Source organism: Rhinolophus hipposideros (genome assembly GCF_964194185.1).
Source record: "Rhinolophus hipposideros genome assembly, chromosome: 21".
Lineage (NCBI taxonomy): Eukaryota > Metazoa > Chordata > Mammalia > Chiroptera > Rhinolophidae > Rhinolophus > Rhinolophus hipposideros.
The window spans coordinates 4,897,606-4,908,990 of NC_138067.1; the positions used below are offsets into that span (position 1 = coordinate 4,897,606).

At 40.8% G+C, this 11,385-nt stretch overlaps 1 protein-coding gene across 2 annotated transcripts in view; it reads left to right on the forward strand.

Annotated features, from left to right (window-relative positions):
• The window catches only part of TENT4B (terminal nucleotidyltransferase 4B), a 51,077-nt gene extending 41,669 nt beyond the window's left edge, over positions 1 to 9,408 (forward strand). Inside the window, exons 6-12 of one of the 2 annotated variants that reach the window (XM_081032161.1) lie at positions 1,800 to 1,928; positions 2,669 to 2,882; positions 4,098 to 4,224; positions 4,324 to 4,427; positions 4,673 to 4,719; positions 6,547 to 6,711; positions 7,839 to 9,370. In XM_081032161.1, coding sequence (XP_080888287.1) covers positions 1,800 to 1,928; positions 2,669 to 2,882; positions 4,098 to 4,224; positions 4,324 to 4,427; positions 4,673 to 4,719; positions 6,547 to 6,711; positions 7,839 to 8,015 — 963 coding nt within the window. In that variant the 3' untranslated portion in view covers positions 8,016 to 9,370. Of the gene's footprint in view, positions 1 to 1,799; positions 1,929 to 2,668; positions 2,883 to 4,097; positions 4,225 to 4,323; positions 4,428 to 4,531; positions 4,720 to 6,546; positions 6,712 to 7,838 lie in introns of both variants that reach the window. The other variant, XM_081032160.1, reaches the window with a different exon arrangement.
• The last annotated feature ends 1,977 nt before the right edge of the window (positions 9,409 to 11,385 follow it).

An 11,385-nucleotide genomic window follows, 5' to 3' on the forward strand; every position in this document is an offset into this window, starting at 1 on the left:
TCTGTTTCTACTTATTCTGTTTTCTTCCAAGATAGGGGAGAATTGTCAACATCATCTCCAGGACATTTCAGATGCTTACACGTGTCAGCCTTTTCTCCCTAAGCTGAAAATATTAACTGCTTTGGTTTATGAAGAATATCTTTTTTATCTATTCCCAATTTTTTTCTTTAGCAGCTCTATGGGTTCACCTTTTTTTTATTTTGTAAAAAAAAAAATGTAACTATCATGTTGTGCACATATTATATTGGTATATTAGGTTGGTGCAAAAGTAATTGCGGTTTTTGCAATTTTTAACCTTTTAAACCGCAATTACTTTTGCACCAACCTAATATAAATGTGCAGAGTAGAGAAAAGCAGTAAAAGAAATAGGATCCATAATCTCACTCTTTTTGGAGGTGTTGGGTGTGTGTACAATTTCTTTTTCCCAGAAAAGAAATGTTGTTTTATTAAGAATAATGTGCATGATAAAAAAATGTACTAATGTAAAAGGATAGCGAGAAGCTCGTTATCTAATACTTTATAGGCTGAGATTGGCTTTATATATCAACTGTTTTTTGTTGTTGTCGTCGTTGGTTTTTTTTTTTGCTTGTTTATCCTCTTCCTGAAAGTTTTAACAAAAGGAATAGTACCCTGTATGCGTATTGTCTTGTACTCTTTTTTTAAACTTAATGCTTTGGAGGGTTTTTTGTATCGGCACAGACGGGTTTCCTTCCTTCTTTTTACCGACCACTCAGTAGTCCTTTGTAAGGATGCGGTGTGCTTTACATCCACAGTGCTCTTCCCACTGTGCTTCGCTCTCACAGAAGTGCTCGGTGAACGTCCTTCTGTGCCTGCACCTTTCTCTACACTTGTATAATAAATGTTTGTAGAAAGATTCCTGGAAGTGGAATTGATGAGTCAGAGGCTACCTGTTGGAAATTTGCCTAATTGTTCTTTAAAGATACTGCATCTATTTCTGACTTTAACCATAATGTTTGAAAATTATTATTTCTCCGTATTTTTGTTATTTCTCATGCTTGTTTACTTCGACGTGACTTCCAAAAATATACACTTTTCCCTTTCTTATGGAAGCGGTGTGTGTTCATTGTGTCAGGAAGAAACTAGAGATCACTAGTCATTCTACCACTCCTAGATAAAGGCTTTTGAGGCGTCCTTCTAGGTGTGGGTGTCTGCTTTGTTCTCCAAAGTGTCCCTTGCCTCGGGCCTGGCCTGTGGACAGTACTTACTGAGCAGGTGCATGAGTGAAAGATGGCCTGTGTGCCAGCTCAGGCGCTCATACTATCAGCATGGAAGGTAGGTCCGTGTGTGGTCACCTGCCCACAGGAAGCCAGCAGGCAGGGCTGCCCCTGCTTCCGGCCTTGCAGAATCATCTAAAGGACCCTGGTTTACCTGGCCGAGTTCCACCTACCTGCGGGAAATTATTCTTTAAAATCCCACTGATGTAGTGCTCTAAGAGCTGAGGCTTTGTCCTGTGCTCTTTCTGTCACCTGTTTGTAAATGAGTATCCTACGGTAATGGCCATAAATGAGTGTCATCAAATATATATCACCAGTGTTTCTGTCTCGTAATGAGTGCTTCGGGGCCATTATTTATGTCTCCATGTTTTAAGTTTTAGATGTCAGGGAAAATTCCTTAACTACTTATAGCTCGCTCTTAAAATAGAAAATTAAGTATCTCCACCAAAGTTTGTAATGTAGGAAACAGTCTATGCTTAGAGACCATTATGCTTATGCTGTGAATGCTTAGAGCTATTACTAATATAAGAATTCACTGAAAACATCATTTTATTTCTTTTTCAGAAATATCCTGTATTACCATACTTGGTTTTAGTATTGAAACAGTTCTTATTACAGAGGGACCTTAATGAAGTATTTACAGGTGGAATTGGTTCTTATAGTCTCTTTTTAATGGCAGTCAGTTTCCTTCAGGTAAGTTGTGTGGTTATACCATGCTAGTGTATGCCTAGTTTAAAAATATTAATCAGTTGGGGAATCATTTTGGAAAAATTTTCTGTCAGGCTCTAATTACAATGTTTTCCTTCATTGCTTGGGACTTTTCGCTTTAAACTGGGCACCGTTTTATAATTTAGCAAATATATATTTTAAAATCCCTAAGAAAAAACAGTTTTTTGTTTTTAATCCCATGGGTTCTAGTATTTTAGAGACTTTTCAGTGCAAATTTTAATGTGCAGAGGTATGGCGTGGTTTCCGTAAGTGTAAGTAGTAGTAGAAATGCCAAAAATCAGAACGTCTTTTACGCAGCTAATCTGATAAGTTTAGCTGTAATAGAGGCCGGCTATTTGGGTAAGAGGAGTGAGAAGTCTAATATTGCCACGAGTGTATTAATGAGTGCTGCCAGGTGCCTGGTTGTGCTCATGAGTCACAGTGACGTCCCTGAGGTGTTGGGCCAAGCCAGCCCCGTCAGCATCCTGGGGCAGCTGTGAGATTCAGCTTTGCAAGTTGTCCCCCAGCAGCTCTGCACCCCTGGGGCTTCAGTGTTCTTGGTGGCATGACCACAGCCTGTTCCTACTCCATCAGCTATTGGCTGCTGTGCTAAACCCAAATGATAAGAGTGTTGCTTGTAGAAGTTAGGATGTCGTTTAGTATCCGCAGCTTGACAACTTAGAGAAAATCCAACGTAATTTCTTTATTTTTTCTTCTGGTTTTAGTTACATCCCAGGGAAGATGCTTGCATCCCCACTACAAACTATGGTGTTCTCTTAATAGAATTTTTTGAATTATATGGACGACACTTCAATTATTTAAAGACTGGCATCCGGATAAAGGATGGTGGTTCATATGTGGCCAAAGATGAAGTGCAGAAAAATATGCTGGATGGCTACAGGCCATCGATGCTTTATATTGAAGATCCTTTACAACCAGGTACTGAAATTAGGTAAATTCGTGGGCATTCAAAGAAAGGGCCTTGTCAGTCACCATGTTGAACTTGAAATTCTCCTTAGGTGAAAAATTAAGGGTTAACTTGTATTTGTAGTCATTCTTTTCTTCTATCAAAACATCTTGTGAGCAAACACACACACAAGAAAACACATTGCCTACTTCCAGATGAGCTGGGAGTAGAAGCCATTCAGCTCCTGAGGGCAAAGGACAATAGGTGTCAGCCGTTTGGATGGGTTTCTGTGCATCTCGTTTGACCGCCATTTTTCTCCTTTCTTGTGTCCTCATTGCCCCTGATTCCAATCAGTTGTCAGCTTGAGCTTTAATGTGATGATTCTGAAGTCCTTAGAGGCAGGGAGCACAGTCACGTATCTCAGATTCACGAGGGAAGGGGTTCAAAGTAAAATTTATTTTCCTTTTGGACTCCTCCTTTCCTCTGTAATTTTGCATAGTCTCCCTGTGTTTTTTCCAGCTTTATGTTGGCTTGAAAGTGAACAGAAAATGAATTCTTTCCATGCTTTCATCAAGTTATGTTTGCTTGCTTGAATCCTAGCTTTCCTGGGCAATAGTTGTTTCCAGATAGAATTGTAAAATGTTTAGATTCTGCATTATTGGACTTCAGTGGAAATGCTTGTAGTCATTTGCTTTAATGTGTTAACTTTGAAAATAAGTAAGGAAAGGGGGTTCAGAGGTACAAGTCGTTGCCTGGAGCCCTTTTCTGGCTTTACCGAGATGTCTTATAAATATTAATATGCTCTTGTTTATTCACTGAGCAAATATTCGTCGGGAGCCTCCTCTACGTAACGGATGTAAAGATTTTTCAGCAAGGTGGTCCTTGCTTCTTAGGAGCTCATAATTTAGTGTGGGAGATGTCTACTTATGTAGCTCATAGAAACAAGAATGAGGGGTTTCTAATTGATCTTGGTTTCACGCTTAGGAGAGAACAGGCGTGACTGTGTATGAGATAGGCCCTGTCAGGCCAGGATACATTTAGGTGATTTGTACGCCGTAACAACCTACTTATTTCATGATCCACACGCTCAGAGCCTGGGTAGTTGTGGGGACGACTGACAGCCAGATTCTGGGTGCAGCTCCAGTAGGCAGCGACCGCCCCTGCTTTTCCAGAAGGGGCCTCGTGAACATTTAGTGCATGTTAAGCACGGTCAAGCTTACTATCTTACATGTACATTTCTTCTAAAGGTAATGATGTTGGAAGGAGTTCGTATGGGGCCATGCAAGTGAAACAGGCCTTTGACTATGCTTACGTCGTTCTGAGTCACGCGGTGTCACCCATAGCCAAGTACTATCCCAACAACGAGACGGAGAGGTATGAGTTGCATGAAAGTCAGCTCATTGCGTCAACATTGCTTGTGGCTTTTTATCTTCAAATTGATGTGCCCCCTTCTCTTTTTTCCAACATGTGCAGCATATTAGGTAGAATAATTAGAGTAACGGACGAAGTTGCCACGTATAGAGATTGGATATCAAAGCAGTGGGGCCTGCAGAACAGGCCTGAGCCTTCATGCAACGGTAAGAGTTTTTTCGTTGGTCGATTGACTGAGTATTAGAGGCTTTTCTGTATTGTGTGTGCTTAATGGGAAGAAACGTTTTCCAATCTTTTGCCACTCTTTCAGGAAATGGTGTTACCTTGATAGTAGATACTCAGCAGTTAGATAAATGTAATAATAATCTGTCTGAAGAAAATGAAGCCCTTGGAAAATGTAGAAGTAAAACTTCGGAATCTCTTAGTAAACACTCTTCAAACTCTTCATCAGGTCCAGTGTCTTCCTCTTCTGCCACACAGTCCAGCTCTAGTGATGTCGTAAGTATGAGCACATGGCTTTTCTAAACCTAGAAGCTTAGGAGTTCCATTGTGGGGCGTGACTCTGGAGGGCGAAGGCTAACTCATTTGCTTCCCTGTTACCAGGAAATCTTAATAACTGTAATGGTTGTACTTTTTCTCAACATTGTATTGAACATTTCAAGCATACAGCAAAAGTGAAAGAACTGCAGAGAACACCCATCTACATCACCACTAGAGTCTGTCCTCCACATTTCACTTGTTAGCACGTAGCTAGCCGTCCGTCCATTCATTCATTCATCTTATTGGACACATTTCACAGTAAACTGCTAATGTCAGGACACTTTACCCTGAAGTGCTACAGTGTGCCGGTCATTGACCAGAGCTCAATATTTGGCTGTGTTTTTCCTTCTGATACAAAATTGACATACAAGGAAAAGTTGATTTCCTTAATTCACTAGATTTTAACAAACGCATACACATGTGTAACCTGAAACATAACAAGATGTAGACCATTGCCATCACCCCAGAGAGTGCCTTCCTGATGCCTTCTGGTCAACCCCCAGTCCCACCCTCAGAGGTAACTAACCACTGTTAGGATTTTCTAATACCATAGGTCAGATTTGCCTGGGGTAGAATCCAATGGTAGTGGAATCATTATAGTATATACGTTTTTGTGTAAGGGCTTCTTCCACTCAGTAATATTTTTGAGCTTCTCGGTTTAATTTTTAGAAATTGAGATACAATTCAACTAATACAAAGTTCACCGTGTAAAACTGCAGAATTCATTGGTTTTTAGTATATTCAAGGTGGTGTACAGCCATCGCCAATGTCTCATTCCAGGACATTGCCATCACCCCAAAAAGAAACCCACGAGCAGTCCCTGACAACTCCTCCCTCCCCCGTCTCCTGGCAACCCCTAATGTACTTTCTGTCTCTATCCTGATTGAATTTTTAGTATCAGTTACACCTACAGTTGCTTCTCCTCAGCAGAGTTAATTTTGAGTTCACTTAATTGAGATCTAAAATAGACTTACCCATTATTTGAATTTTGACTTGATTAAGTATATGCCATAACAAATAATTTAAATATGGAAGGGACATAATTGTCTATTGTTGACGATGATGTGTCATACTGGAGTCATAAATCCTCATCTGCAGAATCGACCTGTGTGCCCTTTTGGTTCCTAGGACAGAATGCTGAGCTAGGGGTCACACACACAGTGGGGAGAAGCAGAGACGGCCTGGGGAGGGCGCTTAGGGGACTGAGAGCACGTGACTGGGAGACGCTGGGTAGAGTGCGAGGGCAGAGTGTGGTAGACCTGAGGAGAGAAATAGCGCAGCCATGGCCCAAGCAGCCCACAAACGGGCTCAGCCCCCTGCCTCTGGGACATCCGTGTCCACACGGTGTGTTGTCATTAGAGTCCCAGAGATGGATCCCCTTAAAGCAATCGTTTTGTATTTGGTTGGAAGACATTGAGCCAGCGACTGTGACCTCAGCCTTCACTCATTACCGTGCTCTTATCACTATACCCATGGCTGATTTTCTATAAATAAAAATGCAGATAAACTGAGGCCTCTGTGAGCTCCTTTAAGGCTGACCAGCAAGGTCAGGCGTGGGCAGTGGGTTTAACAAGGAATAGGAAGCTGATCAAATAAGCCAAATAAGCCACTTTCAATGTTTGGAAGAAAACTTAAGCAGCGAATTGTGTGAAGTCCTCAGCGTGCTTCCTTTAATTCTCGAATGGTGGAATTTAGTCTAGAGAGCACTTAGCTGAAATTGCTTCCTTTCTGAATCTTGACCTAACTGTGAATGTGTCACATTGTAACTCGTGTGACTTGTGCTAGGATTCCGATGCGACACCGTGCAAAACCCCGAAGCAGCTGCTCTGCCGTCCGTCCACTGGGAACCGAGCGGGGCCGCAGGATGTGTCCGTGGGGCCCCCTCAGGCAGGTGGGAAAACGCAGAGCTCCCAGACCACTAACACGTCCAACAACCCCGACAAACCGCAGGTGTGTGGAACTCGTGTTTTTCATTGTCAGTGTGCGGTAGAAAATACTTAGAATTTCTCACCTGGGAATTATCTCTCGCCCTCTCTCAAGGGTGGGAAGAAAACTCTAGGTTAAAGAAGAACCCTGTTTTGTTTTAAGAGGTCCCAAAGCACAGCAGTGCTTCTAGTAACAGGATGTCCTTGAGAGTCCTTATGAAACACCATTGTCACATGTACCTGTGCCAATCTGGTGACTGGTCCTCATAAGATGTCCCCACCTACCCACCTTATTACAGAAGCAGCACAAAAAATTGCATCAGGTTATAAAAAGGTTCAGGTGTACTTGAAGTAAACGCAAATGAAGCTTTTGCATGACGTTGTGGCTGCGTCGTGTATGTCTGGGAATGACGTATGGTTTATATTTTAATGTTCAATACCTTGTTGCCTGTGTTGAAATGAGCAGGCAGCCATCAGCCATGACAGTCAATTAGCATCAGCTTGGACTTAAAAAGGCCGCAGAGATACTCTATTCTAAGGGTTTTAGTTGCCTAAATTTTTATTAATCGTGAGTAATGAATCAGAATGAGAGGAAGAAGCCAGATCACACTGGGCTCCCGCCTCAGGCCATCTCATCTCCACCCAACACAGGGACCCTGGGGAGGCACTTGGCAGTGGGGAGTGACTGCTGCCGTAGGTCAGTCACCTCGCGTCCAAATGGACTCGCAGAGTCCGCTTTACCTGTCCAGCCTTAATCATGTGCACCCAACACAGACTCACTCAGAAATGGCAATTAAGTGACGGGGTAACAGGAAAGGAGCAGCCAGCCGTGATGACGCCTGACCTGGCAGCACTTCTGCATGTCTTCTTGCAGTAAAGTCATTTATTACGTAGTATATTGGTTGATAGATTTCTTAAGAAATGTTTTACATGCATTACAAAGGCAAGGCAGTGGTTCGTTTCTCAGTACTTCCACTAAAAAGTCACAGAAATGTGTCAGAGCCCAAGACAATTAAGCCCTGCAGTGTCGTTGTCTGCCTGCCAGACGAGTCAGCCTATCCCTAGTTTTGAAAGCCCCCGAGTCAGGTCTTAGCAAGTGTTCTGTTGAATCCACGATACTGATGTCTTCTTGTCCACTTTCCTTTTCTGCAGCACGGATCAGCAAGGCTCTTTCGTTCTTCCAGCAAAGGCTTCCAAGGTACAACCCAAACGAGCCATGGTTCCTTGATGACAAATAAACAACATCAAGGCAAATCAAATAATCAGTATTACCATGGCAAAAAGAGGAAACACAAGAGGGACGCGCCCCTCTCAGACCTCTGTAGATAGTCACCGTTGTACGATGGACGGTCTTCTGTGTGCAGTGACCTCAAGCCCAGGACAGTTGCCTGGGGACTCCTGGGACACGTTTGGGAGCCTTACACTGTTCTCATGTTGATTTAGCCACTGCGTTTTTTCCCAGCTCGCCATGGAATGGATCATGAAGACTGATAACTGCAAAAAACAAAGAGCAAGTGAAAAAAGGGCAGGGGAAAAAGGCTGCTCATTTGATAAGTCATATGCTACAACAGGGTCATTTTAAGATTTAAAGCTTGAATGTAAAATACATATATTTCTCATTGGCTTTATGCAGAGTTAGTGGGAATAGTGTTCAGTGTGGGTAGGGTGATAGAAAGAAAACATTTCAGAGGATTGGGGTGGGATGGAGAACAGAGGTAATCACATAGGAAGTCCAGATTCCAAAGGGGAAAGTGATCTGTGCATGTTGTTTGTTTTTTTTAAAAATATTTTTGAATATATTTACCATTTTATTGTGTGTATATATAGATGACCATATAGGAAATCGATATTTGTAATAGTGGATTTGTTAATACTTTTTACATAACATTACTGTTTAAATTGTAAACAGATTTTTCTCAGGATTAGTTTGCAAAATAATCTGAATTGTCATCTTAACATCCATGTATAGGGAAGTGATTAGCTCTCTTATTCAATTTTTTTTTCCTGGGCTTTGAAATGACAACAGAATCCTGGTGACCTGCTGCTGAAAAATGCTTCCTCTCTAAAGAAAAAGTTGATGGTGGCAAATGATGGTTATTTTATTTTGTAAAAACAAATATATAATATATGTACTATGTACTTTTGTGTAAACACTGAAAAACCTCTAGTCATCTCTAAAAATTAACTTGCAATTGTTTTCTCTAGTGCTGTCGTCTTGGGCAATGGGGCAGTTACATGACTTTGTATTTGTTTCCTTTGAGTTCCTTTCTCTCCCTCCGCCCCACTCCCCCACCCCCTCCAATAGGGGAAAAAAGGCCACCATGTCTGGTCGCATTCCTGTCTCAGTGAAACCTTGAGTTCCACAGACTGCATGCTGGCTCCTCTGACCCTGTGTGCTGCACGTGCTTGTTTTTTCTCACCTCTTATTCTTTTTTAAATTCATGCTTAACTACTGTGGGAGAGAATAACTGTAAACAGCTTTAATTAAATCATACTTATAAAAAACTATTTTCTTATACTTCACTTTATGCTTTTGGTATTGTTGGTCTTTAAAAATTAAATGGTCTTTGATAATGGATCTATTTTGTATTGCCTTATTAAGACCAAATACTTCTTGTCATCCCATTCTTTAGCCTCTCCTTCCACGGAATTGTTATCTTTAATTAAAACCTTTTTTAAACATCAGCTTGTTTCAATCATACAGTAAATTTTTGTTGTGGTCAGCTCTGAGTGCAAATGAAATGTATAATTCTGTTACTCGTCACACATTGAGTTTGAAATTCGTTTGGAAATATTTACTATAATAGAATGTAAGTGACATTTCCAAAAATGCTTTCTTTTAAGGTGAAAGCTCTTATGTTTAGCATCAATGTATGTGGCTCTGTTAATTACAGCCATTTCTGAGATGATATTATTATATATATATATATGTGTGTATATATATATATATATATATATATATATATACAGATAAAGTACTGTTGGCTTTTAGGAATTTCTTTTATATACGTTTATGAAATACTGAAGACCAATGAGACCATTAATGGACACTTAGTGCAACTTTTTATAAAGAAAATAATGCTACAGTAAGACCAAAACTGATGTCATCCCTGAAGTTAACAATTTTCAATATGTTCGTATTTTAATTCACAACAGAAAAATATGTTCCAAAACTGGAAACTCATAATACTGGTGTATACCGTGGAAGATTTTAAATGTGATGTTACTTTGACAATGTTTTAAATTTTAGAGTCACATTTTATTCTGATCAGAATTTTTATCAAGATGTCTAGCTCTTGTTTTTTGGAACTGGTTTGTCATAACATATTGCGCGCATAATCACAGTATTTATTTTCTAGGACTATGGTGAATGTGTAGACTTATGTTTACTGCTAAGGGAACAATTATTTATAAAATAAAATTAAATCCAGTATTAGCTGCCTATTTCAGACATTTAATACGTACAGAGCTCCATGTTACATTTACCACACTGAAGTTTTTGTTTTGTTTTTTTAAGAATCACCCTCATTGTTGAAAGTGAATGTACTCTTAGGGTGCAGATATTAGTGTTCCAATAAGCATGTGATTATATTAAGGTGGTGGTAGCGGGAAGATAATCTTGATTCCATTGGGAATCTTAGGTTTTCGTAAATTTATTGGGAAAATAGTTTTTCCTGTACTGCTGAAGTTTCTTTTTGGTAAACAGTATCTTTCTAAAAGAAAAAGCATGACGGAAAACTTGAGGTGTGTATGTTTCCTCAAATGACCAGCGTTGCACTCGTGAATACTGTGTATCTTGCGCGATGAACAGTGTGGAAGCTGTTCACTTTTCAATCTGAAGTAAAATACTTTCAAGAACTTTTAGTTTGCCTGCTCATTTGTTTTATACACTTCATCTCTGTATTTGACTCGTGTCCTTTTACTTTTCTGAGGGCTAGTACTCCCTGTAAAGATTGTGTGGATGTATCAGAAATGTGTCATTTAAATATCTGCAGTCCGTCCCTACCCATGAGGCAGAACCTGCCTTCGCTAGTGCTTGCAGGATGGGATTTTACAGGTTCTGCCTCTGGCGGCCACGGTCATGTGTATGGACCTGGTCAGTGTTGATGCTCTTTAAAAAGTCATAATACACATTCAGATACTGGTTTTTAGAGGTGCTGATGGGTCAAAGAGGTGCCAGCACAAAACCTGAGTGCTTCTGTTTTGCTGATCAAGGTAAATGCAATTTCGAGGTGTCCACGAAGGTGCCTGGTTTTCAGCGTCTTTGTTTTGTTTGGAGACGTTGCACGTGGTTTTCGAACCTTGCTGTGACCTGTGGGATCTCCTGGTTTTACATGGGCTTGCCCTCTGGTCTTCAGCAGTTGGTCATACTATATTTTTGTTCTATTTTGGGTGTGTTTTCCCTTTACTTGCATTTTGAGCCTCTCATTAATATTGAGGTTATTTGCTTTGGCTCAGATATTCCCTGATAAAGTCTTCACAGAGCCAAACATGGGCGGTAGGGAGAGCATTTTTCATAGTCTTTGCCTCTGGAGCCTTATACTTCTGTGGGTTTTCTTTCCATTCCCTCCGCCATGTAATGGTAAGTGTGAGTTGTGTTTGCCTACACCTATGGACTAGGGTTTGGGGTTTCCAGAACGTGGGCCGGTCGGAAGAAAGTATGACTGCTGTGAGCTGCAAGACCCCGTACTGCGGGGAC